The sequence below is a fragment of the Pseudorca crassidens genome, chromosome 19, assembly GCF_039906515.1.
Source record: "Pseudorca crassidens isolate mPseCra1 chromosome 19, mPseCra1.hap1, whole genome shotgun sequence".
NCBI classification, from domain to species: domain Eukaryota; kingdom Metazoa; phylum Chordata; class Mammalia; order Artiodactyla; family Delphinidae; genus Pseudorca; species Pseudorca crassidens.
The window spans coordinates 13,254,384-13,280,803 of record NC_090314.1 but is presented as its reverse complement, the minus strand read 5'-3'; the positions used below and the strand labels follow the sequence as shown (position 1 = coordinate 13,280,803).

The 26,420-nt window shown below is 49.5% G+C and overlaps 1 protein-coding gene and 1 long non-coding RNA gene across 6 annotated transcripts in view; one reads left to right on the top strand and one right to left on the bottom strand.

Annotated features, from left to right (window-relative positions):
• LOC137212705 (uncharacterized) overlaps window positions 1–18,390 on the top strand; it is a 200,174-nt gene extending 181,784 nt beyond the window's left edge. For all 3 annotated transcript variants that reach the window (XR_010937590.1, XR_010937589.1, XR_010937591.1), the window contains one exon: window positions 16,245–18,390. This is a non-coding gene — a long non-coding RNA (uncharacterized lncRNA). The remainder of the gene's footprint in view (window positions 1–16,244) is intronic.
• Window positions 18,391–19,684: 1,294 nt separating this feature from the next.
• Window positions 19,685–26,420, bottom strand: part of WSCD1 (WSC domain containing 1) — a 45,536-nt gene continuing 38,800 nt past the window's right edge. For all 3 annotated transcript variants that reach the window (XM_067716396.1, XM_067716395.1, XM_067716397.1), the window contains exons 8-9: window positions 25,825–26,025; window positions 19,685–24,413 (exon numbers count right to left, since the gene is read on the bottom strand). In XM_067716396.1, the coding sequence (XP_067572497.1) occupies window positions 24,061–24,413; window positions 25,825–26,025 (554 nt within the window). In that variant the 3' untranslated portion in view covers window positions 19,685–24,060. The remainder of the gene's footprint in view (window positions 24,414–25,824; window positions 26,026–26,420) is intronic.

The following is a 26,420-nucleotide window of genomic DNA, read 5'->3' as shown; positions in this document are numbered from 1 at the left end:
GGAACGATTCCAAACCCAAGGAGTCGTGGACTTGATTTTGGGTTTCAAAAACAATCTCTCCAAATGCAGTGTGCTGCTATCCTGCGTTTGATCGTGAAACAGAAAAAGGGCATTCGTGGAGACCCTGGAGAGATCCAAGTAAATGTGTGTAGTTCAGTTTTGTACCAATGTTAATGTCTCAGTTTTGATAAATGTACCCAGATTACACAAGGAGCTTTTAACATCAGGGAAGCTGAGTGAAGGGAACTCTCTGTGCCGTCTTTGCAGCTCTTATGTAAATCTAAAATTACACCCAAATAAACATTGTGAAAATAATCTCTTGCTGCTTAATTGATTCTTTTGGGAATAGTGAAAATGTCTTAGAACTAGATAGAGGCGTTGGTTGTACAATACTGGGAAATGTACTAAATGCATGTGAATTGTACTCTAAAATGGTTAATTTTATGTTATATGAATTTTTTGCCTCAATTAAAAAAAAAACTCATAGGGAGGAAAACAATAATAGAGCAGTAATTAATACCATAGGTGTTTGGGATCTGTATAAAGCCTCAGACTTAAGGATAGCTCCAAACTTCCGTCTTTTCCCTCACCTTCTTTGGTGTGTTCTCCCAAGTACCACGTCCTCCCTCCCTCTCTCCATATCCACTCCTAAGCCTTGGTCCAGAAGCGCTCCCAAACCGCCTCCTCCTGGCTCCTCTACACTCCCAGCAAGTCCTATCTGCATGTCTGTTAGTTCTTGTCACAGAGAGAGAAAAATAGTAGCGGTAATAATAATAATGACTACAGTCACCACACACCAGTCATGGCATTAGGCTCTTTACACGTATCAGCTCCCACGCACCTGTGGTCAACTAATCTATGACAAAGGAGGCAAGGATATACAATGGAGAAAAGACAGTCTCTTCAATAAGTGGTGCTGGGACGACTGGACAGCTACGTGTAAGAGAATGAAATTAGAACACTCCCTAACACCATACACAAAAATAAACTCAAAATGGATTAAAGACCTAAGTGTGAGACTGGACATTATAAAACTCCTAGAGGAAAACATAGGCAGAACATTCTCTGACATAAATCGCAACAATATCTTTTTTGATGTGTCTTCCAGAATAATGGAAATAAAAACAAAAATAAACAAATGGGACCCAAGTAAACTCAAAAGCTTTTGCACAGCAAAGGAAACCATAAACAAAACTAAAAGATGACCAACAGATTGGGAGAAAATATTTGCCAATGATGTGACCGACAAGGGATTCGTCTCCAAAATTTACAAACAGTTCATGAGGCTTAGTACCATCAATACATATATCAGCTGATTATACGAACAACCCTGTATGTTAAATACAGACAGACCTTCTAGGTATTGCACGTTCGGTTCCAGACCACAGCAATAAAGCGAATATTGCAAGTCATGAATTTTTTGGTTTCCCAGTGCATGTGAAAGTTATATTTATACTATACCATAATCTATGATGTATGCAATAGCATTATGTCTTTAAGAAAACAATGTATATACCTTAATTTTAAAAATACTTCATTGCTAAAATATGCTGAGCGTCATCTAAGCCTTCAGCGAGTCATAATCTTTTTGTAATAGTAACTGCAAAGATCACTGCAAAGATCGCTCCCCAGGCTCTGGCCGGGAGGTGGACATGTTGGTGGGGGGAGTGAGAGGCCTGCTCAGTCAGCGGGTTGGTAGGTTTGCGGACTGTCCCCAGCAAAGCTGTATCACTGAGGTGTGATCCAGAGCGGGCAGGCAGCGGAGAGTCTGCAGAGCGTGGGATATGAGGTTGTAAGTCAGCAGCTGAGGGTGTCTGGCTTTGGGTACCTCCACTCCCCAGGGGGCAGCAGGCACAAGCAGGTCTTAGACCCTGGGATCCCAGGCCTTTAATTCTCTGAAAGACCAAGAATGGGATAACCACGGTAAGAAGAAACGTGCAGGGTTAGGAAAACTACGTTTGCTAAATGAGGCCCTGAATACTTCCGTGAGTCTTCCCAAGTTATCCTCATCACATCTCTGCACAGGAGATGGGAAAGGGGAGTCTTTATGAGACCAAATGGCAGAGCTGAGTTCAAGCCCAGGGAGGTCAGAATCCAAAGCTCACGTGCACTCCCCACACTGTGCTGCCTCCAGGACACAAAGGGCTCCAGCGAAGAGAGCACGGTAGGAGCATCCAGTCACCTGTAATGAGGTGACGTTTAGATCGACGTGAGTTCTCTGGGCCCCAACAGGCTTGACTTCCTGTTCCGATGGGCAGAAGGATCAATTAGCTCATCTCACTTTTACTGTTGGGCCCCTGGTTTCCAAAGACCAATCAGCTTGGGGAAAACTGAGGCAGGGTAGCCCTTTGTCTTTAAATCAGGAGGCAGATCTCCTTGGAACGTGTTCAGGCTGGCCATGCCGGCCCGATGGTGGGCTCCATCTCTCCTGGCCCAAGTGCCTGATGGACCCAGGAAGACAGGGGTGAAGCCTGACTTCCAGACCGAGTCAGCCGAGAGGAAGCAGCCCTCTTCCGATGGGATGTGTGGCATTAAACAATGAGTGCATCATCTCCTAGTCACATTACCTCACCCCAGGGGGTGTTTCCTGCCCATTATCACATGGTGTGGTTGGCTGGATCTCCATTTGTCACAGCAAACATCAGGCATGTGTTAATGGTCCCATAAAACATGCCCTGTTGGGTCTTAATGTCTATTTAATGACACCTGCTATGCTGCTATGAAGGCTCCCATAACTGAGCTCGCAGTGGGAGATGAGGGGCTATTAGATTTTGGAGAAGGAGAGTTCTCTGAATGACAGGCTGCCTCTCCCCGGGAGGCTGATACCCTGCTAGGATGGGTGTGGGTGGTTGATGTGAAATCACAGGGTTTAAGCAGCAGGAATTTTAGGAGATGAGCTGGTCCAAAGCCCTCCTTGTTCTAATGGGAAGGCGAGGAAGCTGAGGCCCGGAGGGAGAAGGGCAGAAATGATTCCAATGGGGACGAATGGAATATCAAGTCTGATTTATTTTCAAGCTTTTCCCAACCGCTGATTTATGTTCAGGATGAATCCCAATCACTCCATTTCCTATTTAGGGAGGGCAAGAAAAATGGAAGCTATGGGAGCAGGAAATACCAAGGGAGGGGAATTTATTTCTCACCTTCCCAAGAGTTGGAAATCTCTCACCCCCTTCCTTCCCTCCCTTCTTTTCTCCCTCTCTCTCCCCTCCCTTCCCCGCCCCCCCCCTTCCTCCCTCTGTCTCTTCCTCTTTCTACATCTCCTGGCCTCAATGCTCATCCTCAGGTAGGGAGAGGCACAGGGGGTCCTGGAGAAAAGAAGGTTTGAACAGGAAAGTAGAGAGAGATGTCATTTCCCCTCTATGTCAAAATCTTATCCTGAGAATGGTGGCAGTTCACAGAATACTTAAAATCCATTCATTCATTCATTCGCCATAAATTGGGCTCAGAGCTGAGATGCTTATTATGTTAGACAGTGTTTCCCAAAGACAGCTGCTCCAATAGCTTCCTTCCCACTCTTTCTTCTATAATGGGACCTCATCAAGAGGTGTAGTCTAAGTCCCCTCTTTGAATCTCTGCTGGCCTGTGACTCACTTGTAACCAGTATGATGTGGTTGGACATGAACATTGCATGATTTGTGAGGTCGTATACAGCTTACTCCTGGTCTCTTGGGACACTTGCTCTGGGGAGGGCCACCACCTTAGGACGTCGGACTAGAGAGGCTACACACAGACCCTCCAGTCAACAGCACCATCTGAGCACCCAGCGAACAGCCAACGTGAGCTGCCAGCCACAGGAGGGGCCCACCTTGGACTTTCCAGCCCAGTCAAGCCTTCAGATAGATGACTGCGGCCCCAGCTGCTATGTGACTGCAAACTGCCTGAGAGACTCCAAGCAAGAACTGCCCAGCTGAGCCCTTCTGGAATTTTTGACCCATAAAACTGGGGGCAAAATCAAACGATTGTTGTGAGCCTCTAGGTTTGGGAATAATTCATTATGCAATGGTCAGTGGAAAACCTTCAAGGATGGATAAAACTCAGCCCTGTGCTTGACAGCTTCACAAGTTCATTAGAGATTGTGGACTCTGTAATCACAGCCCAAACTATGACATGGTGGGTGCTTTAACACAGGAGCACACATCGGAGTTTGCCAGATGGTCAGGGAGGAAGGCCATTCAGTGAGGAAGGGATGGCATGTGGAAAGGCAAGGAGGCATCACAGGAGGCCAAACAGGTGCTGTCTTGATGCCAGGATGGGTAGCTCCAGCATGCCCTCTGAGGTGTAGAGCAGTATACGAGGGGCTACTCGGAACCACTGGTTAAATATAGTGCATCTTCCTAGAATGTGAATTAAGCCCATTGGGAAGTAAGTTAAAACATTTTCATATTAAAACCAACAAGAATATATTACAAACTAAAAATGCAAAAGCTACATGATTTTTTTAAGGATTGAATTAGAAAAGTTCAAATAAATTTCATACCTTTTCAGGTCTTGCTGAAGCCTCCAGGGAGGTTACAGGCTGCTTAGGGGCTCTTTGATGGAAACTTTGAGAAGCCCTGTGTAGGAGAGGGGTTGCTCTCAAGAGGTTTTCATCTGGGCGTGTGATATAGCCAGACCCATTTAGAAAGATTTCTCTGGAAACAACTGGGGAAGATGGTCTGGGCAAGATCGAAAGCAGGAGTCCTATTGAGAGCCTGCTGGAATGTCCAAAGTAGAGGCTTCGTGAAGTAGGAGGACAGTGGGAATGAGAAGAGGGGTCCACCTGAAAAGACCTTTCAGACTTAGAGCTGACAGCACTCCTATCCAGCCTTTCAGGTCTGGCTTGGATGTCTCTTTCTCCAAGAATTTTCCATCTGGTCTGGATTAGAAGCCCTCCTAAGTGGTCTGACAGTTCCCTGTGTTCTCACCATGCCACCATCACACGGTGTGGTCATAACATTAACAAGACTAATGGCATTTATTGAGTGCTTCCCACATGCCAGGCGTTTTACTTGTTTGCAGTTAGGAATTTGTTCACCTGTGTAGAACAGAACCCCTTCTCACACACACACACACACACACACACACAGAGTGACTTCAGCAAGCAAGTGGCCTAAGCAAGAACTGTTCCTCCTATGACGAGTCTGGAAGGAAGTGGAATCGAGTTGATGCAGGTGTCCAAGGATATCATTTGGAAGTCAAGTTCCTTCCCGTTTTCTGCTCCACCATCCCAAGCATGTAGTTTCATCCTCAGAGTCTCAAAGTGGTTGGATGTTCCATATATGTGTTTCTAACAAGAAGATGAATGAAAAGTGTCTCTCATGAAACTTTGTCCTAATTATTCAGGAAGGAATGCCCTTGCCAAGACTTCTGTCTACTTCCCACTGGCTAGAACTGAGCCACATGCTACCATAGCTGCAAGGGAGGCTGGAAAGTTGAGTATTTTGGCAGGATGCCTTGTCATTCCAACAAAATCAGGGTTCTCTTAGCAAAAAAAGAAGGGGATCATGAATATTGGGTAGGCAACTGGCTGCGTCTGCCATACCGTGTACTAATTTCTTTAATTCTCACAATAATCCCATGATGTACTTTTTGTAATTTTATTATTTTTAATTATTATTTTTGTAATTTTATGGATGAGGAAGTTGAGGGACTGGGAAGTTGAGTGAATTTTTTTAAGATTACATAGTTAGTAGGAGGAGCTGGAAATGGTAAACTCCTATGAGACTGGAAGTGACCCGAGGACAGGACCATGTATTTATTCTTTTACTTGCATTACTTTATCCCCATCACCTGACAGAGTATTAATTGGTTTGATGACTGACTGGGTGCTTTATTGACAACCTAATAAAAGTCTGTACTCATTTCATAGCTGGCTTCCCTGTCTTCCATCTCATGACAATGCAAAGAGAGATCAGAAAGAAACTCCATCCTGACATGCTTTCCTCTTGGCCAAGGTCAGCTCAGATTTGGTACAAGGACTAAGGTCTGCCGGCTGCCAGCCCGTGCTTGGCTGACCACACCAGGACTTAACGAGGTCTGAATTGTTTCGAGGAGTGTTTTTAACAAGTTGTAAATGTATTTCACCAAGTCCCATTGCTGTATATAATTGATGCAGCTGATGGAAAGCAATCATGATCCTGTGAATCATTTGTGTCTGTCTACAAGTACATTTCATTCCCCATCTTCCAGAACAGATGTGCAAAGCAAACGTTAAAGGGAATGTATTTGGTATTGACATATGGTCGGACTGTCTTGCATTCCACTCCCTCACTGGCTCATGTGAAATGTGAAAAACAAAAAGGCAAACTCATAATTACTATCGATTTTATTTTTTTAAATACCCACAGATAATTGCTTTTAAGTATAAGCAAGGGCATTTGCAGCAATGATTACTTTATCCCCACTTGGTTTGTTTTAGGATAAATATGGCCGACACCTTGGGATGTAATTATTTGCTTTCATGTCTGTCTCTCTCACTTAAAGAAATGGAATGCATCTCATTCCAATTTATAACCTCCCCTTACTTGCCCCCCATTGCCCTTGCTAAGACTTAGCACAAGTCTCCATTTATTGAGTGTATGAACAAAATGAATAAAGGAATAAACCTTCTGGAAGAAAAACTGAAAACCCTGAAGGGGAAGATTTTATTGCTTGTAGTGTTTGAGGTTGTCTAACAGTCTATTTGGCAGTTGGACTTAAGGAGTGAGAGTAGAGGACTTGAACTAGTGAGGTTGTATCAGTGAGCTAATGGTATAGTAATGCTGCATAACAAACCACCCCAAAACTCAGTGGTTTAAAACAGTAAGTATTTATTTTCACAATCTTGGATCTGCAGATTGATTATAGTATGGCTGATCTAGGGTGGGCTCAGCTCCAGGCTACAGGGTAGACTCAGGTCTTTTTCACCTGTGATTCTTCTGGGGCCCAGTCAGAAGTGGCAGCATCTACCTGGCACATAATCTTCTCAGGTGTATCACTGGAGTACAAAAAAGCAAACTCAATTACACAAGAACATTTCAGGCCTCTGATTGTGTCACATTACTAACATCTTATTGACAAGTCATATGGTCCACCCAAAGGTCAAGGAGTGAGGAAGAACACGAGGCCATGGAAAGGGCGTGCAAGTAAAATTTATTACAGAGCAGTGAAGAGTTAGAACCAAAAATTCAGTCTACCACAATGGAAGCTATAGGAGTAAGGAGGAGAGAATGGATACATGAGGTGATAGGCAGAAAGAATAAATAGAAGTTGGGAGCAGATGGGATGTAAGTGGGGAGAGCAGGGGGAAAGTCTGTGATACACCCAGGTTACTGAGTCAAGATTTTAGTACCATGAAAGGGTAAGAACCACTACGGTAGGCTGGGCATTCCCTAGCTCGGCACACTTCCTAAGGCATCTCAAAGACCTTCCGATGTAAAAATGTCATAGTGCCACATAACTTATTCTGTAAAATTGGAATTTCCTAAGAGTTATTAGGTCTGTTGATGAGAGTAGAGACCAAAAAGCAAAGTGGAGGTAAGATGGTGGTCAGGTCAATAGCCCACCCTGTATCAGCTGTGTGACTCCTTCCCCACACCAGCCAGCTCACTCCTCACGCCCCTGCCACCTGGCTTCTGCTCCCCAGGCCCCACTTTTCTGATGTGACTCTCACCAGCTCATCAGTGATTTTCTCCATGCTAAGTCCAACAGACACCTGCCAGCTCTCCTTTTAATTCTCTACACCATGTGACACTGTCAACAATTCCCTTCCTGAAATTCCCATTCCCTGGGATTCTGCTTTGTGATTCTCATTTGCATTGCTCTCCTATCTCCCTGAACATTTTTTTTCTCACTGTCTTTTCCTGGCTCTTTCAAATTTTCAAGGAGGGAAATTTTGGCGACAGAGATAGAGAAAAGAAGCATTTGGCAGTAAATAGTCCAAAAATTTTTTGCCTTGGAAGCAACTAGAGCCTGACGCTACCAATGCCTGCTGTGCTGTGGAGATGGACGGCTGGTAGGCTCATCTGGGGCCTCCTGCCTCATTTGAACAGTGACCCCCACCCACACCTCCCGCCACCTCCAATAATAAATTCAGGCACAAGCTCAGCCAGTATTGGCCACATCAACATGTCTGACCCCCTTCTGAGTTTCTGAGGGGAGGTTTTGTAGCCAAATCATCTGGGTCTCCCACACAGCCCTAGCGCGGGGTCTGGCACGTAGCGGGTGTGTTCTACTGATTGTGTCAAGTTAATACCTATCACACGTGCAGAGGGGAAGGGGCACAGCCATGAGTTAAAAAGTTAAAAATCTGCTTCTCCCACTTCACGACAACCTTCAACCTATCTTTCCACTCCATCTCTCCTCCTGTCACCTGTCTGTGCTCCACTGAAATTGCTCGCGTGTTTGTCCGAGTGGCCGTTCACCTCCCCACCCCCTCCCACCCCTTCAGCATTCAGCTCAAACGCCGCTTCTTCCACGAAGCCTTTGCTGATTTTCCAGCCGGAAGCAAGCGCTTTGCCTCTGAACTCCAGTAGCCCTCTCTCTGCATCTCTTCTGGAGCATTTTTTGACTGTCCACCCTGTGTCATGTTACTTCTGTCTGCTGCTTATGTATTCCCTTACCTGATTGCACATTCCTTGTCATGGGGAATTTGGTCCAAGTTTTGCTTTTCCCCAGTATTTAGCTAATGATTCGAAAAGAGTGGGTCCTCAGTAAATCTTTCGGTAATAAACAAATGGGGGTGGGGGTGGCAATCTGGGGAGAAATCTGATAAATTCTTGAAAACTCCTCTCTCAAGCTTGTCGTTTTGGAAGAGAGAAGACTAAAATCCGTTTTTATTGAATCTGTCTCCTGTTTGCAGAATTATTTTGTGGTCTCATTCACTGGGCCAGTTATCTTTATGAAGATGAATTACGACAGGCGAGAACCCACTTGCCTGGATTACTGTGTGCTAACTGTGTAATTAGCGGCCGGCGTCTAGGAGGGGAGTTTGTTGGATATTTCCATCAGAAAAAAAAAAAAACACATTATGTTCCATAAAAAACAATGAGCAATGATCATTTCATTTTTATTGGTCATTTAAAAACATTCACTGATAATTCTCCCCCTGTTGAATAGGCATATGTTTGCTTCCTTCAAAATATATACATAAAATTGTTGCCAAAAAACTCCCACTCTTACATAATCGTTCAGCCTTCTCCCATTATGAAACCTTAATGAAGGATTTTCAAAGATGGAAAGTGTAGAGTTCAGCAAGGGCATTAAACAAGTGGTCCAAGTTACCCTGAATGAACAGGTCTTTCCCGAGAATCTGGCTCGGGCCAGGCCCCAGATGAACTACTGCATTGTCCTCAAGCCAAGAGACTTCACACCTGAGAGCGTTTATCCTCTGTTTTGCCTTTGAATTAGACCGAGAAGAGTCCTTGTCACTAGTATCCCTTCCTTTCCGTATATAATCAAGAGGGGACTCCAGGTCCCTTCAGGGTAACTGGACTCCAGGGCCAGGCCAAAGGTAGACCCGAAACAGGTGATAATAAATGTTAACTGTATGAGCGAATGACCCTAGGCTGGCCGGCTGGATGGATGGATGGATGGATGGATTCCACTGAACTGGATGGGACTTCCCATATCTCATTCCTTGTGGTTCTTGCAGAGACTATATATGTAACTCACTGCCGTTGGTTCCCAGCTCTTACGGAAAGAGAACCAGAATCTTGAGCTCCCAGGGAGCTAGTTACAGCCTCTGGATCCATCTCCCAGGTTCAGAAAGGAAAACGCTTTCGTGTGTTTCCAAAACCACCTTAGGACGTTGTGTCCGTCTTCCTAAGTAGAAATTCAGTCCTCTGCATGAAATGTGTTTTCTTTTCCTCCTTGGTCCTTTGGGCTGTGCACCTTTGTTTTCCGGCCCCTGTCGGATCCTTGGCCTCTAGGTTCACTTTCCTATCATGTGCAAGGCCAGAAAATCGCCATGGATGAAAATGGAGACTGAAAATCCAATTGGCGGCCTCTCAGAGGGAGGAAGCTCAGAGACCTTCCGGACGTACTGGTTTCTCTCCAGAAACAAGATCCACCGACTCATGCTGTGAAGTGCTGGAAGCCTGACCAGCCTTCCCAGCATGTGTGTTTGTGTGTGTGAGTGAAAGTCTGTGTGCTCCCATGTCTCCAGAATTCTTCCTGTGGGGGGGAAGGTGGGAGAAGGGAGGATGGAGAATGCTCCAGGGCTTGCCCCCCTACTTCTGAGCATCAGGCAGGGCTGGGTGGCCGCCAGCAGGCCAGTGGGCCACACCCCAGTCCGTGTGTTTGCTCCCGGCTGAACCCCAGGTGAATATGGCTCCCCCCGAGCTAAGCTTTTCTGTCGTGTGCCCACCCAGCACTCAAGGTGTCTCTGAGACCAAGGCACAGGGTATCCTTCCCACATTCCTGCACCATGACCTCCATTTTGCTAGCACCTGTGGTTCCCCACAAGCAAAGCCCCAGCTGCAGCCTGGTGTCTGCTCTGCCCTGGCGGCTCTCCATCTGCCCGCCCTTTTGTTTCCTACATCCCATTTGGCTTTCTTGGGCTCTGCAAACACTTTCTGCCTGTACCACTCTCTGACACCATGTAGCAGTCTTCGAACCACTGTTTGTCCCCGGAGGATCATGGGAGGGGCTGTGAATGAGCCAGAGTCACCCACCCCTCCTGTCCTGGTTGCAGCTCTAAGTTCCTGTCCTCCTGGGATCATCACAGCATTGTCCTCTACCCCAAAAGATGAGACATTCTTCTCTATATCCCTTAGGAATATGTCTGGAATGACACCCACTGGTGTGGCTTCTATAATAAGTGTGTTGATGGAATTTTCCCGAGTGGCAGGGGGGCCACCATTGGATGATGAAGGAAAATGTTTATGATCTTACTTAGATGCTAGGAAATGCCTTGCTTTAGTCAGTGGAGTGGATAATTTTTCTGTATTTGTGTGATTTTTCCCCTCATTACTCATTTGCTCATTGATGTGTTTGATTATTCATTCAACAAACATTTCACAAACACCTAATGAAGCCAATGGGTCAGAGAAGTTAGCACGGGAACTGGGCACCCTAGGTTCAAATGCCAGCTCCCTCATTTCCACACAGTTTTTCAAACCCCCAATTCTTTATCTGCTAACTAGGAGTAAATATAGTATCGGCGTCATGAGGTTGTTCTCAGGGATTCAGTAAGATCACGTTTTAAATCCTCCATAAATGTTAGCTACTATTACTGTCATTGATGTTGTCAGTGTCACTATTACTTTTAGCCAAATGTCGAGTGGGATGCTGTGGAAACAGAGATAAATAGCATGGCCCCTGCCCCTCAAAAGCTCACAGCCCAGCTGCAAAGGCCGATATGAAAAGTGCCAGTGAGGGTCAGTGGCAGAATGATTGAAGGGGACTGTGGGGACTGCAGAGGAGAGACCTGTGAACTCTGCCTAGGGACACAGAGAAGGCCACTCGGAGGACGCTAGTCCGTTCAAGTGGGCCTTGAAGAGTATTTAAGATGCTAACAGAGGTGAACGAATGACATTCCAGGCAAATGGAAGACCACGAACATGGGCAAAGGACAGCTAACCATCTAGGGTAGGTGAGCATCCTAGGACGAGGAAGAGGATGGTCATGTGGCCAGGTTACAGAAAGCTTTGAATGCCAAGCCAAGGCAGGGGCTGGGGGCATTTGGGGTTTATTCTGTTGGCCATGGGAAGTGATTCCAGCATCTTAAGCAAAGGAACAATGGGATCTGATCTGGGCCAAGGGTACAACTTGCCATTATAAAAATAAATACGTTCACCTGAGACTCTGAGAAAACTGGCAGGAATAAGCAGCCAGATTTTCAGCGCTTTGCCTGTGTGAGTTAGCTTCCTGCCACAGGCAAGGGGGCCAAGAAGAATGATGTCACGGAGGCTGTGGGATGCCTCGTGTTCAGAGCCGGCAGCCAAATGACGCCTACCAGGCACCGTGAGGCAGGGGAGGTAAACAGGAAGGCATTTAGCGCGACGCCTAGCTTCCTCCAATCCCTGCGGCCCCAGTGGGCCCCTGGCAATCTGGGGAAGTTATAGATGGGACACCAAGGGGCAAAGCACATCAGAGCCAGATGGACCTGAGTCTGAATCCTCATTCTGCCACTTAACTAGCTGTGTGACCGTGGGGACCAATTGCTTAACTTTGCCAAGGCTCAGTTTCCTCATCTGTAAAATGGGAATCATGGTGACCATTTCACAAGGTCATGGTGAGAACTCAGTGGGAGAATGTATGGGAAGTTTTAAGCACACGCCAGGTATGCAGTAAGGGCTCATCAAATGGTAGATGTTAAAAGGGGCTTTGGGGAACTTTGAAAAGACTCAGCACACAGGCCTTCTCCACTTCCCAGCACCCCTTCCTCTGTCAGGTCTTCTTGCAGTTCCTCTCTGCCCAGGCTGCAAACTGCCCCAGGACTGGCTGGAGAGTAGCATGAGTGGGAAAGCACAGCTGTCTGCCCTGGAGGGTTTATGGTCAGAGAAAACAAAGGCATATCATGCATTTTTTCACCACTTTTCTCTTAAGAGGGTAAAATACACACCATACGTCTTTTTTTCCCCCAGAACCTTACACATTTTAGCTGTAAATGGTAAAACACATCAATGAATTTCCCCATGAATATTTATTGAAATTTCACTTTTAATACAAAGCCATTTGAAAAGTGAAACTCAAAGGAAAACCATTTTGTGCAGCCATTGATCTTAAAATATTTACTATGAATATGCTCATCCTAGAAATATCACACACTGCTTTTTAGTATTTGTTCTGGATGAAATTGCAGGGGTTTAGCCTAGGTGGTTTTTACAAGCTCAACAGTATTGTCAAGATGACCCTCTGGACGGCATTCAGCTAGCTTTCCTTCTAGTCCTGGACTCGTTGGTTTCTAGCAACTGTTCCATAGGTGTCTCTGGGATTCACAAACGGCTAGTCAGTGGGGACTAGAGACACACCTGGAGCAGGTAAGCTCTGAAAACAGATAATTAGAGAAGCATGGACACTTGAGCTGGAAGGAGCCTAGAGGTCATCTCCTCCAATGCCGTCACCTATACATAATGGGCCCTTAAAGATTGGACGCCATTTCTCAACCCATCCACTGGACTGGCAAACACGAGAAAGACTGATAATTCCCAAAGCCCATGAAGACGCAGGGGAATGAGCATTTTATACGTTGCTGATGGGAATATGAATCGTTACAGACTTTTCTGAGAGCAGGCCACCAGTATTGATTAAAATTATAAGTACACACCCCCTTTGAACCAGCAGTTTAACTTTTGGGAATCTGTCCTATAGCTCTAAAAGCACTCGTATAGAAATGCATATGTGGAGTGATGCTTTTTTCAGCATAGTTTGTAGTGGCCCTAACTAGAAATTGCCTGGATATCCATCAAAAGGGCAATGTGTGAATAAAGTGTTCTCTGATTCTGTAGACTGGTGGTCTCTAAGTATTTTTTTTGTTTTTGTTTTGTTTTTTTTTGCGGTATGCGGGCCTCTCACTGTTGTGGCCTCTCCTGTTGCGGAGCACAGGCTCCGACGCGCAGGCTCAGCGGCCATGGCTCACGGGCCCAGCCGCTCCGTGGCATGTGAGATCTTCCCGGACCGGGGCACGAACCCGCGTCGCCTGCATCGGCAGGCGGACCCTCAACCACTGCGCCACCAGGGAAGCCCTCTAAGGGGCTTTTTTTGGATTGCTCATTTAGTGATAGCATGCACCTCCCAAATATGGATATTATCTTAACTGTAGGATAAACACATACAAAATAGAAATTTTAAAAAGGTGAGATAAAAATAAAGAGAGAGAAAACTTTGAATAGTTTTTCCTTGTGCCAATGGGGTTGTATGCACCCTCTTTCGGAGATCCTTACTAGAGAATATTATGCTACCTTCCTAAAAGAGTGAAATTGAATTTTGGGGGCCATCATTTGATTTTGCAAAAATGTGATTATACAATGCAGATTGTTCTTTTTAGCTTCCACTAAATGATGCACTATGTTCATGGATGTAGATATATGGATATAGTCATAGAGACACACACACACATGCTTTTACATATTCATAGGAATATAGAGAAGGGTCTGAATGGATTACACCAGGCTGTCACTATTGGGACTATACTGGGGACAGGACAGGAAGGTTTGAAAAGAAAGGAAATTGGTGGGGGGGAAGATACAAAAAAGACTATAGCAAAATGGGAAAATGTTCGTAATATCATGCTAAATAAAGAGGAAAGTAAAAGTCTACATTAGTTCACATAGGTAAAAAATTAAATTAGCATATGATAAGGGACTAGAAAACTATATGGACAAATGAGGGTAGTGATTGGATTAGGTGCATAACTTTTGTCTTGTGTTTTGGTTTTCATTTAACCTTAATATTAACAGCTACCGTCTCGTCTCCCTCTGGGGTATTTACTCCTAGGTTCTCCTTCTCCCAGGACAATGACATCACCCATTGTTCTCTCTGCAGAGACCTTGTGCATACTGGTGCCCATGCTCCATGGACCCCACGCTCCCGTGGTTTCATTTCACACACCTGGCAGACAGGCTTGTGTCTCTCAGGCCCAAGTCCAAGTGACCAAAAGAGAGAATCGGATCACCCCAGCTCAGGTTAGAGAGTCCCAATGAACTGTGGCTGGGAAGACAAGGTCGTGAGGTTAAACCCAGATGTCACCTCCACCGCCATGTGTGAGTGATAGAGAAGGGGAAGGAATCTTCCACAGATGCATGGATGGTTAGTGGCCCAGACAGTTCTGGAGCCCAAATTCTGCAGATCCCAGGTCTGGTGAGCTTTCCTCTCCTCAGAGTTGTCTTATTCTCCACATCCGAGGACTAGCTCAGTGATCTATGGGGCTAGGACATGCAAGAGGTATCAAACAGGGCATTTCTGTGGGAAAATGGCAGAGTAATTCACAGAAACAGCATGTGGGTGTTTAAAGGAGTGAGAATAGCTGAGCGTGTCTCTGGATTATTTCCATCTGTTGTTCTTCTGCAATCAAAAGTCTGCATAAAACGTTTCACTTTTGGAATCCACTGCCCAGCGCAGCTGTCAGATCTGAGGGTTTGCTGGCATCCTTTGCACCCAACATCCTCTTCCTGGCCCCATGACTTGGCCTGACTCTGAGCAGCAAAACAACCTCAGCCCAGTGATGAGAAAGACAGAGAGAGAAGGTCTGGGCAGAGGGTCCTTGGACGGGGCAGCCATGGTTGGATAAGCCCTGCTTGGTGCTCTGAGGGGCAGGAGACGAAGTCAGGTCCAGGAGGCTTCCTCAGTCAGAACTCAGTGGTGCCCGAGATGGTCCCACTGTCCTTGGCTACTGGGCCGTTGGAAGGGAAAATTCAATTATAATCCTAACATGCTTGGTACATCTGAAAATGTGTCATAGTAATTAAATGCTAATAAGGTGAGGGAAAATAAATGGGTAGTTTCCTTAAAGATTACACTCCACCACCCAAGGTCAGGGAGAAATTATAAGTAATGTAGTGGGGTAGTCAGATCACTCCTGCTGAACAAATGTCACAGTGAAGGCAAGGAGTCATTCAGTTTTCTATATTTGAACATCTCATTAGCGTCTGTGTCATTCAAAGACGTATTGGGTGGCAGAAAGGTGACATTTAAGGCCTCTCATGGAAAGCCAAGCCCTTAATTATCTGATGGAGGTTAATGTGGCCGTGGAGCAGGGGAGGCCTGGGCGGAACAGGGAGTAACGGATTATGCCAAGAGCTGGTTTCACGGGTGAGCCCAAGGAGTGGGCCATCCCGTTAGGATGTCTGGCCAGAGTTTTCCTGACTTGTTGGTTCCCTGCCAGGCTGAATGTGGGGACCAGGACAGTTCTCCTTGGTATCAAGAAGTGATGCCTGTGATTATAAGGGAGGAGACGGCAGGAAACGAGCCCTCACCGTTAACAGTGATGTAGGCAGGAGCCCCGCCAGCCTGTGGGTCTAGGGAAGCATTGCTCAGGGTGCTGAGGGCGGTGGTGTGGCTCTGTGCTGGTGAGACACCCAGCGGAAGCAGCCGCGGAGCAGACTGTGAGGGACTGACTCAACGGTCGAAGGTCCTCCGCTGGAGTTGGCGGGCAGCTACGAAACGGCTCCCAAATGATCTCACCTTTCGGTATTCATGCCCCTATATACTCCCCTCCCCTGGATGCAGGCTGAACCTTCTGACTTGCTTCTAACGAATACAATACAGTAAAAGCGATGGGATGTGATTTCCAAGATTAGGTTACCAAAAAACTGTGCCTTCTATCTTGTTCACACTCTCTTTAGGTCTTCTCACATTCTTACTCTGATGAATCAAGCCTTACGGAGAAGCTCACATGGCAAGGAGCCAAGTGTGGCCTCTGGCCAACAGCCAGTGAGAAACGGAGGTCCTCGGTCCAACAGCCCGTGGGAAACTGAATTCTGCCAATGACAACATGAAGGAGCTTGGAACTGAGTCCTGTCCCAGCTGAACCCTCAGATGAGACTGCAGCCCAGCCAACTTCTTGGGTGCAGCCTCATGAGAGTCCTTGAGTGGGAGGACCCCGGATTCCTGACCCAGAGGAACTCTTAGTTAATGAATGTTTCTGTAAAGTTGTGGCTCTAAGCTATGCCTAAATTTGGTGGTAATTTGTCACCTGCTGATAGATAATGGATACAGTGAGCTTTAGACTCTGTAAGGCTGCTGGGTCAAGGAGCTCCAGGCTGCCTAGGAGGCAGACTCTCCTTGCTCTGTCTCTGCATTTCTCACCCTTGCGCCATCGCATAGAGAGAAAGGCTCTACCTCACCTAACTTGGGAAGTGGGGCTGGGAGAGAAACCTTCCTCGTTTCCTGCCTGAGCCAGGGCATGGGAGTCGGTCCAGGGAGGATATCCCCTCCATCCTTCCCTCTCTTGCCACCCATCCCAACACACTCTCCCTCTTCTATTGCTCTCAGGAGAAAAAGGAAGGGTGAAGGGGGTGTTCTGTGTGCTACACCTCGGAGCCTCCAATAGAAAGGAGGTTTTTATTTAGAAGAAAAAAGTTTTGCTAGAGGTTTAATGATTAACTTTAAGGAATGAGCTGCAGATCTGGAGGAGGTAGAGAAGCTACCTGTCCCAAGGCAAACAAGAATGGCGTCCATTGGCAGTGGAGGCTCCCATGGGGAGCAGAGGTGGGGATGACACCATTAGACCATTTACCTGAACATCCAGGGAAGAGCTTTTGACAAGAATCCTGCCAATTTGTCTCCTGTTCTTCTCTATGAGTCAGGAGCAGATGGGTGACTGAGAACTTATGTAACAGTTCAAAACAACTCTCCAGTGGCATTTGGGGGCTGCCATATTTCTTCACTTTTTTTTACCTCTGGCAGTGAATGCTTATAGATCAACCCAGTCCCCAAGCGTCTCAACAAACAGGGGATGGAAAAATTCACCAAGTGTCTCAGCAACATCTCCTCAGCTCACAAATACAAAGAAAAAGGTATTATTTTCCAGGAAGATGTTACTTTCCTGGAAACTTTACAAGCCAGGCGATTTAAGATTTTCATGCGTCCTCCTTCCTTCCACTAATGTTTCCTGTGCCTCTTGCATATCAGGTCATGGGCTAAGGGCTGAGGTTACAAAGATAGATACTGTTCCTGTCTTCACTGGTTTAAAAGCCAGTGAAAAAATACATAAATATAGCCTTTCAAGTGAACGAAAAAATGTTGGTGAATTGATCATCAAATTAAAAAAAAAGAATGGAAGGAATAAACAAAAATCATTTGATGTTAAGAGGATTTTATTTCTCCTCTTTTCCATTTTGGAGGAGACCTGACGAAGACTGGCTTCTCAGGCATCCAGGCTCTTGTCACTTGTAGTGGTCAGGATGCTGGCATGTGATTCAAAGGGGCAGCTGTTTGTCAGCAACCGGAGCGCACACCTGCACAAACACATATACATAAACACACAGACTGCTGGGCTCCGGTCCACCAAAGATGCCTATCTATTAACATCTTGGAGGAGCAGGGCCTTTCTGTTGCCTCGGGTGCTGGTAACTTAGGATGAAAACTCTGGGCTCCTATCTTGTGCCAATTACGGTGCCTCTCTTTAACCCCGGTCCTTTGAAAAGTGCTGCTCTGAGCAGGTTTTCAAATACTGGGGATGCTTGATAAATGGCCCTTAACATTGAACTCAGGTGCCCACCGAAAAGTATCTTGGCAAAGAATTAGCAGTGAAGCGAATGGAGTTGCTTCCAAACGAGCTGGACGTGCACACGTGCCTCATGTTCAGCAACTTGTTGAAGAGTGATGGGGACGCCGTACAGGGGCAGTCAGGTGGTTCTGGGGAGGGAGCCCACATTCCGGCCCTAGTTCCCCCACCCATTCTCACAGCCGAACCTCGTAGGAAACCCGTTTCCATTCCCAGTCTCATTTTTTCTTATCTGTAAAATAAAGGATTTGAACTTTGGGCAACTCAGTCGCAGAAACTAAATTTTTCTTCCCCGCAAACAGAAATAATGTCCACCTCACTGAGGCACATGTGGGGTGACATCTGTGACACTTTCTGACCTGTAAGAACACTATTTACTGTAATTGATCATCACTGGCTACATCATCAAGCCATGGATCTGTCTCAACCTGAAAAGAATATCGCAGGTACCGAAGACACCTTGGAAAGTTCATTCATTCAGCTCATGCTTACGCATCCAGCATCAACTGGAATTGTTTTCATTTTTGTTATCAAGATTCCTCCTTTTATAGAAGCAATTATGTTTGTCATCTGGGTAGATATGCTCGTGTTTCCCATGGCAGGGACCCAGATTTCTGCAATGCTTCTGCATAGTAGAAGTTCTCAGGCGGGCCCCAAATCTATCTTCAGTCACAAAAGGGAGTACTGGGGACAAATGTACTCACATCGACTTCCTGGGACTCCTGACTCCCTCTACATATTTTCTGGACCTCTGTCCTGCACACTGTATTATGGTCAGACTTTCCACGGAGAGTTTGAAGATAAGGGCCACACATAACTCCCTTTGTCCCTCCAATTTTTAGCACACAGTAGGGTTAAAGAGGTTAAAACAGAGGAGGGGACCTCTCAGTGGCATCATCCCACCTCTCCGCCAACGGCAGCGGTTCTGCGTTGCCCCAAGCTTGCGTGTCCAACTCAGCAAAACCGAAGCGGCAGGGCTACACAGACCTACCCTCCTCCAGGTTACTGCCTCCAGTTTACTGCCCATCAGCTGTTACCTGAACAGGTCCCTCAAAGGGGGTCTCACGCTCAATCCAAGTAACTTGTCAAAGCATTCCTTCCAACACGGCATCATATTCTCCATGAAAGGAGTTATGGTAAATAGAACAGGACCACGGTTTTATAATCATCACAGATTACTATCCCAGTCCTCTCATCTGTCAAGTGGAGATAATCACATGGCATTGGTTAAGGATTAAAGGAGACAGCTTCTAGTGTGGGCTGGGCGACCAAGAGGAATGATTTTCTCAGGATATGCAGGTGACCTCATACTGTACTGACTTAAAGATGCTACTTGTCCTGGCTGACAGAGCACAGCTTCCTCCTGAGGATTTCACACCCACCCCCCATTCCCGTAAAAAGCAACTTCCTAATCGGACAGCTCATTCTTGTCCGAGCCTCCGTCTTCATCTGCTTCAGCCACAGAGACAGAGAATGTCAGAACCCCAGGGCCTCTCAACCCAAGCCCTTTGTACACAGCTCTGGGTTGTAAGTAACAGAAACCAGACTCAATCCAACTTAAACAGTAAAGGGACTATATTGGCTCATGTAACAGAACCATCCACGGGCAGGGCCAGTCACAGGCAAAGCTAGATCCTGTACTTAACAGTGTCACCAAGGACCTGGTTTCCTTCCCTCCCGACTCTCCCTTCAGTTATCAGCTTCATGCTGGGAGCGGTTCCTGCCCCAGGATCGCAAGACAGGTACCATCAAGACCCAGGATTACCTACTTCCTCGTTCACATCCAGCAGAGTGCATGAAAACATTCCCAGAAAAAGTCTTGAAATTCCATCTGGTTCCATTGCCTTAGCTCATATGACCATACCTGAACACATCACTGTAGCCAGAGAGATGGGGGGTGCTGTGGGCTCAGTCTAGGTCACGCGTCCCACCCCAGAAGTGACGGTAGAGACAGCTCCAGCACATCATAACCCGCCCCTGCCAACGGACATCAGGGTCTGCTGGGAAAGGAAATGGGGGAATGAACATTGAGGATGCAACCAACAACCTTGTTCAGGCCAACTCGGCAAATACTGAGTGGTCATCAACGTGGGTTCAGACCAATCAATTTCTCCCTAAAGGCTAATGAACCACTTTGGAGGCATCACATTTTAAACACCTCCAAGTTTCCAGCCAAAAGAAATCAAACTTCAGCCCCAAGAATTCTTGCACCCACAAAGATCAATCCCAACACTTCCATCTCCCCTCTTGGGACCCCCTAAGAACCAAGTAGCCCCTGCTACTTTTAAGGGAAAAAAATGCATTCTGGTTTGCAAACATTATCGCATATGCACGCACTCAAAGTCTAATTGTAGCTGTAAGAGACTTCATTATAAGATGCGCACGTAATTAAGCAGCTTTCTAACCAGGGATTGGAAGCCTGTCTATTCTTCTCTCTCATTTATACATCGCTGGGATTATCAGAATGAGTTTTAGTTTTTTAAAATTATATATTTTGGTTTTTCCAAATTGATCCACAAGGGGAGGTGAAACCCATGAGAATTCCATGTTTTAACACAGGTTTGTGTAACTCCACAGCCTTACTATTAAAGTTGGAATCTGTGGACAGTCGGGGTTTCCCTGTTCTGGTCTGGTTCCTGATGCATTTGTCACGCTTCTAAATACAGAGCCTCTTTTACTCTGCGGCTAGTTGGGACAGTATCCTCTTTATGGAGAAGCTAAGAGCTATAGATGAGACCTAACATGGAGAGAGACAAGTGGACTTTCCCAAAAGGACAAATTCCTTTCCTGGGTTTCTCAGGAGCTGGGCGACAGCTGCTGAGAACCGTGTACACACGACCTTAGCACCTCCTCACCCAGTGTCTGGGAGCACGTGCCAGGGGTCAGGTGCCTTGCTGGGTGGACTGACTCAACACGACCTGGATGCACCCTGATCCCATCATTCCATCCATCTGCGTGCCTGGCTAAGGTGCAAAGGAAACTACAAGGCCGTTTGAGCAGGTGGCCCTCCACCTGGAAGGAGAGGAGGTTTCTGGGTACCTGGCAGCAGAGAACGGACTCACGCATCTTCCAGGAAGAACGAGCCGGTGCCGCTGTTCTCCTGACCCCCTGGGGTGATGCAGGAAGCCCAGGGGGCCAGGCCCTGGCTGCAGTCCTGGTCGGTCCTCCAGCTACTCCACTGCCCTTCACAGACTCCTCGGCATATGAGCCTCCTCCCTGGAGGTCGTCTGGGTGGCCAGGACGCCAGTCTCCAGAGGAGGCCAGCTTCCCTAGTCTCCATCACTCAGTGCTACGGTCTCCTATGAGACTTTAGGTTTGCTCTGGGATGCAGGTATCCCCTGGCCCCCCTTCCAAGGCAGTGTGGAAGCTCCTGGTGGGTTTCAGTTACACCTACAACTCAGGAGAACTGGCCTCATGAGGGGCCGTCGCAGACTTGGCCACGGAGCCATGCTGTATCAATAACTGTTTACAAAGACTCTGGTGTTTCCAGCTTTGAGCTGAGCCGAGTGATGCTTTAGAAGGATCTAGAACAGCGTCGGCATCGGTGTGGGTTTGGGGGAGCCTCAGGAAGAACCTGGAGGCCACCAGGAACAGATACTCTAGGCCATTCACCGGCAAAACCGAAGGCGTGGGAGGCTTCCCTCTGAAGAAGGGCAGGTCCGCCAGGCCTCCGGGCCCTGCCTTCCCCACTGGGAGTGGCCCTCAGCTCCCACTACCAGCCAGGGAGCAGAGGGTCCGACATACCCATGCCCAGCTTTCCCAAACCCCTCACCCCCTTTTCTCCTGCTGATGCAGAGGTCAGACCAGCAGGCCCAGCGCAGGCCTGGAGAAGCTGCAGAGGGGCTCAGGGGCTGCCCAAGTTCGGGGCCGCCCACATTCCTCCCTCACAGGGGTCAGTGTGCAGCTGAGCTCTCCACAACCCGCCTTGGGTCTCAGCTGTCCTGGGCTGTGCTCCTGGGCTCGACCCCACCCTCCAGACCTGAGCCCCCTGGTCTCCGCAGCCTCATTTCTGAGCCCAAGACATGTAGCAAAGGGCGACCCAAGAAGGTAATTAGCGGGCTTCCCTGGTGGCGCAGTGGTTGAGAGTCCGCCTGCCGACGCAGGGGACACGGGTTCGTGCCCCGGTCCGGGAAGATCCCACATGCCGCGGAGCGGCTGGGCCCGTGAGCCATGGCCGCTGAGCCTGTGCGTCCGGAGCGTGTGCTCCGCAACGGGAGAGGCCAGGCTGAGCACTAAGTGGCTGCAAGGAGGGTCCCTTTCTGTGTCCCCTCCTCTGTCCTCGCCCACCCACTCCCATCCTCCTGCTGCACAGACTCAGACAGACACACGCCCCACACCCACTCACCTCTTCTGCAAAACATACAAGGGTTTTCTAAGCCTCTGAGCCTTTGTACATGCTGTTCCCTCTGCCTCAATTACCCTTCCCCTCTGCGTGGCTGGAATAATTCCTACAGGTTCCTCAAGACCAGTTCAAAGCCACTGTGATGCATTCCCTGACCCCCTGGGAGCCCGCACAGCACACACACTCCTCTGTCACCGGGTTTCTCACTCCCATTTGTGACAACCCCTCCCCAATCCCCACTAGACAGTGAGGGGAGGGGACCTTATGAATCCACCTTCTCAGGAGGCCTGTAGGCTTGTACACAGCAGCAGGCATCAGTGCCCAGGAGTTCCCTTCCCCTTCTTGGATGAACGAGTGGGAAAGATAGCTTCACAGAAAACAGAGACAGAGGGGGTGACAAAGAGGCCCAGTGACAGGACGTGGTGGGTGAATAACAGAGAGACAGAGAGGGCTGGGCCAGTGGGGTCAGACAGGAGCTGCAGCCTGGTTGACAGGCCATGCCACCCCCCCCTTCCTCATGAACCCAGGGGCGACCCCGTGGAGAGCAGGGGCCCGTCAACATAGGGGGGACAACCAGCCCCAGTGGCACCCAAGACTCATCCCTCCCAGGTCTGCCCATGCCCACCCCAAGCCCCCTTCTGCTGGTATTGCTGGTGTACGGGGCCCCCAGGTCTCGGGCTCCCCTGGAAGCCCAGCCCCTTCCCTGCCCTGCTGTCTCCTCGCCCCCACACCCTGCTTCTGGGACATGGCCCGAGTCCCCAGCGTTATGGGGACAGTCGGAGAAAGAAGCCAGGCAAGGAGGCGCCCACTCCAGGGAGTGCTGATTTTGGACGGGGGGTCGGGGGTGCACAGAACTTGTGGCCGGTCCTGAGGTGCGGGGTTTGTGTGGGCAGCTCCACTCCACCCATGGTGCCACCAGCCCACCCCCAGCGAAGGGAGAGGCAGGGCCGCAGAGCTGGCGGGGCCCGGTCATCGCACCACACACACTGTGGGACGCAGGTGCACGGTCAGGGCTGCCCGGCCCGGCGGGCACAGGCTGTGAGCCCATCTCCAGGCCGGGCTCCCGGGTCCTCAGAGCACTAAGCTCGCCCAGCCCAGTATCCCCCAGTCAAAGCCCCTGAGCAGCAAGCCTGCACTGGGCTGGAAACAGGAAGCCCAGGGACTCCGAGAGCCCAGGGTGCACGTGTGTGTCAGTGTGTGGGAGAGATGGACAGGCAGCCCCTAGGAACGTGCAGACGCCACACGCCTGCATCAACGTTCACGTCTGCAAGTCTGGGAGTGTCTGGCACAGCCGGGGTGGTGGCGTAGGCGCGTTGGGGCACCGTGAGCAGCGAGTGGCAGGTCTAAGCGGGTCTGGCTAGGAGTGCGTGTCCCCTCGCGTCCATCCTGTGACATCGGGTCCGCCTGGCCGGGGCTCACGTCCAGTCTCCCCGTGCGGGAGGCAGGCAGCCCTGGGGGCGGGTGGGGAACCTCCCTGCAGGTGGCACCGGCACCCGAGCATCCCAGGGGGGCACCCGAGCGTTGGAGCACGTGCGTAGCCCCGCAGGGGCGGCCGGCTCCCAGCAGGGTGGGCAGAGCGGGCCGGGGCCTATCATCTGGGCACGTACTCCCGGGGCAGCCCGGCCCAGTTGTGGTCACGCAGGGCCCGGTCCACCGTCCGGATGTAGCCGTTGATCAGGTCCTTCATCGCGGGGGTGAAGGGCTCGAGGTCGTGCGGGCGCCGGCCACGCCGCCGGAAGCTCCCCTCCTTGTTGTTCTCCACGCAGAGCAGGCGCTCCTCGCTCACGGACACGTTGAGGAAGGCCACCATCTCCCGCAGCGTGGGCACCAGGCTGCGCCGCAGCTGTTCGTAGTGCACCACCAGCAGCCGCTTGCCGTACTTGAGCCAGTCCAGCACGTGCGAGGACCACCATGACGCGTAGCTGTTGACAAAGTCCGGCCACTCTGGGTGGGAGAGAAGGGGCGCCGTGTCAGGGCCCGGGCCCGGTGGGGCTGCTGGCCTCCTGGGGGCCAGGATGCGCCATCGTCCACCACCCAGGGCGACCTACCCGATCTCCCACGGAGGAAGGCCCTCTTGGTGACCTCGTGTAGGGGAGGGTTACTGTCAGGCTAGGCTCTGAAGAGCTGCAAGCCCGCCTGGGAGCTGTGACCTCAGGTCCACCTTCCCCCAGCGGTTTCCTCGGAAACACACCAAGTTGAGACGAACGGGGACTGTGCGTTCCAAGAACTGGTTCTCTCTCTGGTGGACCTCGCCCTCTGGGACTGTCCCTGCGTGGCGAGAGCCCGGGGTCTCGGGCTTATGGGACACAGTGGAGTTAAAGATGACCGAGGCAGGGCCTCTCTGTCGAGATGACCCTCGGTTCACCTTGATGTTGCCCTGGCAGCTCTGCACATCCAGTCTGGGTAATGGGGGCCGAGCAGTATGTGGGGGGCAGCTTCTGTGCCTCCTAGTCAGATGAAGACGCTGTGCAGGCCGGATTTCCTGTCCCAGGGCCTCCCACACAGCTACGTGAATGGGGTGCCTAACTGGCGCTTCTTGTGTCTTGTGGGTGCAATCGCCGGTGTAACCAGTGACGCACAAGGAGGCCACAGGCGGGGCCGCTGCAGTCTCTGGCAGGTGATCTGCTCCGTGAGGTTTGTTTTCAGCAAATTTAGAAACTCGGTGGGTCTTTTTTTTTAAGTGGGGAGAAGGGTGCAAAGGTCAAAAATCACCCCAACAAAAATCGCTTCCATAACTGGGCTGTTGAGACACTAAAATGCTGTGGGAAGCATCTGCCTTCTCTAACCTTCACAACGACCCCATGAGATGGGACCACCCTTGTTTTTAAGGTGAGAAAACCGAGGCTCAGAAGACAAGGTGTGCAGCTTGCCTGGGGTCACTGGGCTGGTAAGAGACCCAGGAGGGATCAGAGCTCAGCCTGCCTGCATCCTCAAGGGGAGTCAGCAGGAGGGCAGGGGTGGCCGATGGGGGCTGCTCTAGAGGGAGGGTGATAGGGAAGGCGGGGACACCCACCAGCCTCAGGTGATCCGGAGTCACACAGGGACGGAAGCACAAGCCTGCCCAGCCTCAGGCCCCATGTCTCATCATGCCACCCACACTGCTGGACACAGCTGTATTTCTGATGGCTTCATTTTATATCACTCGCTATCCTGACTTGTGTCTCTTTAATTCATTGCCCAAAGGCTAGACTGTTCGTGCCTTGAGGGCAGAGACTGTGACCCCTGTAGCCTGGGCTCCTGTCGCCTTGCCCAGTGCCTGGCACATAGTAGGACTTCAGTAAGCGTGTATCAGCAGACTGACCCCACGAATAAAGTTGCAACGGTTCCCCCCACCCCGCCGGCCCCTTCTGCTCACCTTTGCTCTTCCAGTTGCGGTCAGCTGCGTAGCCCAGGTGCCCGGCACATTTCCTGTTGAACTCGGCCACCAGGGACCTGTACGGGTTCCGGATCAGCAGGATGGCCGAGTCGAACATCTCAATTTCCCTCCTGCCACTCTCGTGGGTCTTCACGCAGATGGTGCGCCGGCTCCTCCAGTGGTCCTTCTCGCCCTTGAACCCTGCCCGGGAGAAAGGCATCGTGGAGCCCCCGCTGCCACTGCAGCAGACAGGTCTGAACGCTAACCTGCACCCCTGAGGGAGAGCCGACATTGGGGGCACGGCAGAGGGCACTGGGATGGCCTGTGGATGACCGATAGGGCCTGACCCTGCCCAAGAGACAGTGAGGGCAGGAGGCATCTAAGTGGGGAAAGACGGTGTCTGCAAGAGAAAGAAGGTAAGGCACCTCCTGTAGATCCCAGCAGTCAGCAGGCAGAGCCCGACCATGCCCTCTCTAGACACTGCAGTGCATCCATCTGGGCATCTGCGTGGCTATGTCACACGAGCACTGCAAATAACCCTGTGCGTTGACCACAGCGGAAGGCACAGCCAGATGAAGAGACTGAGGCTCAGAGTG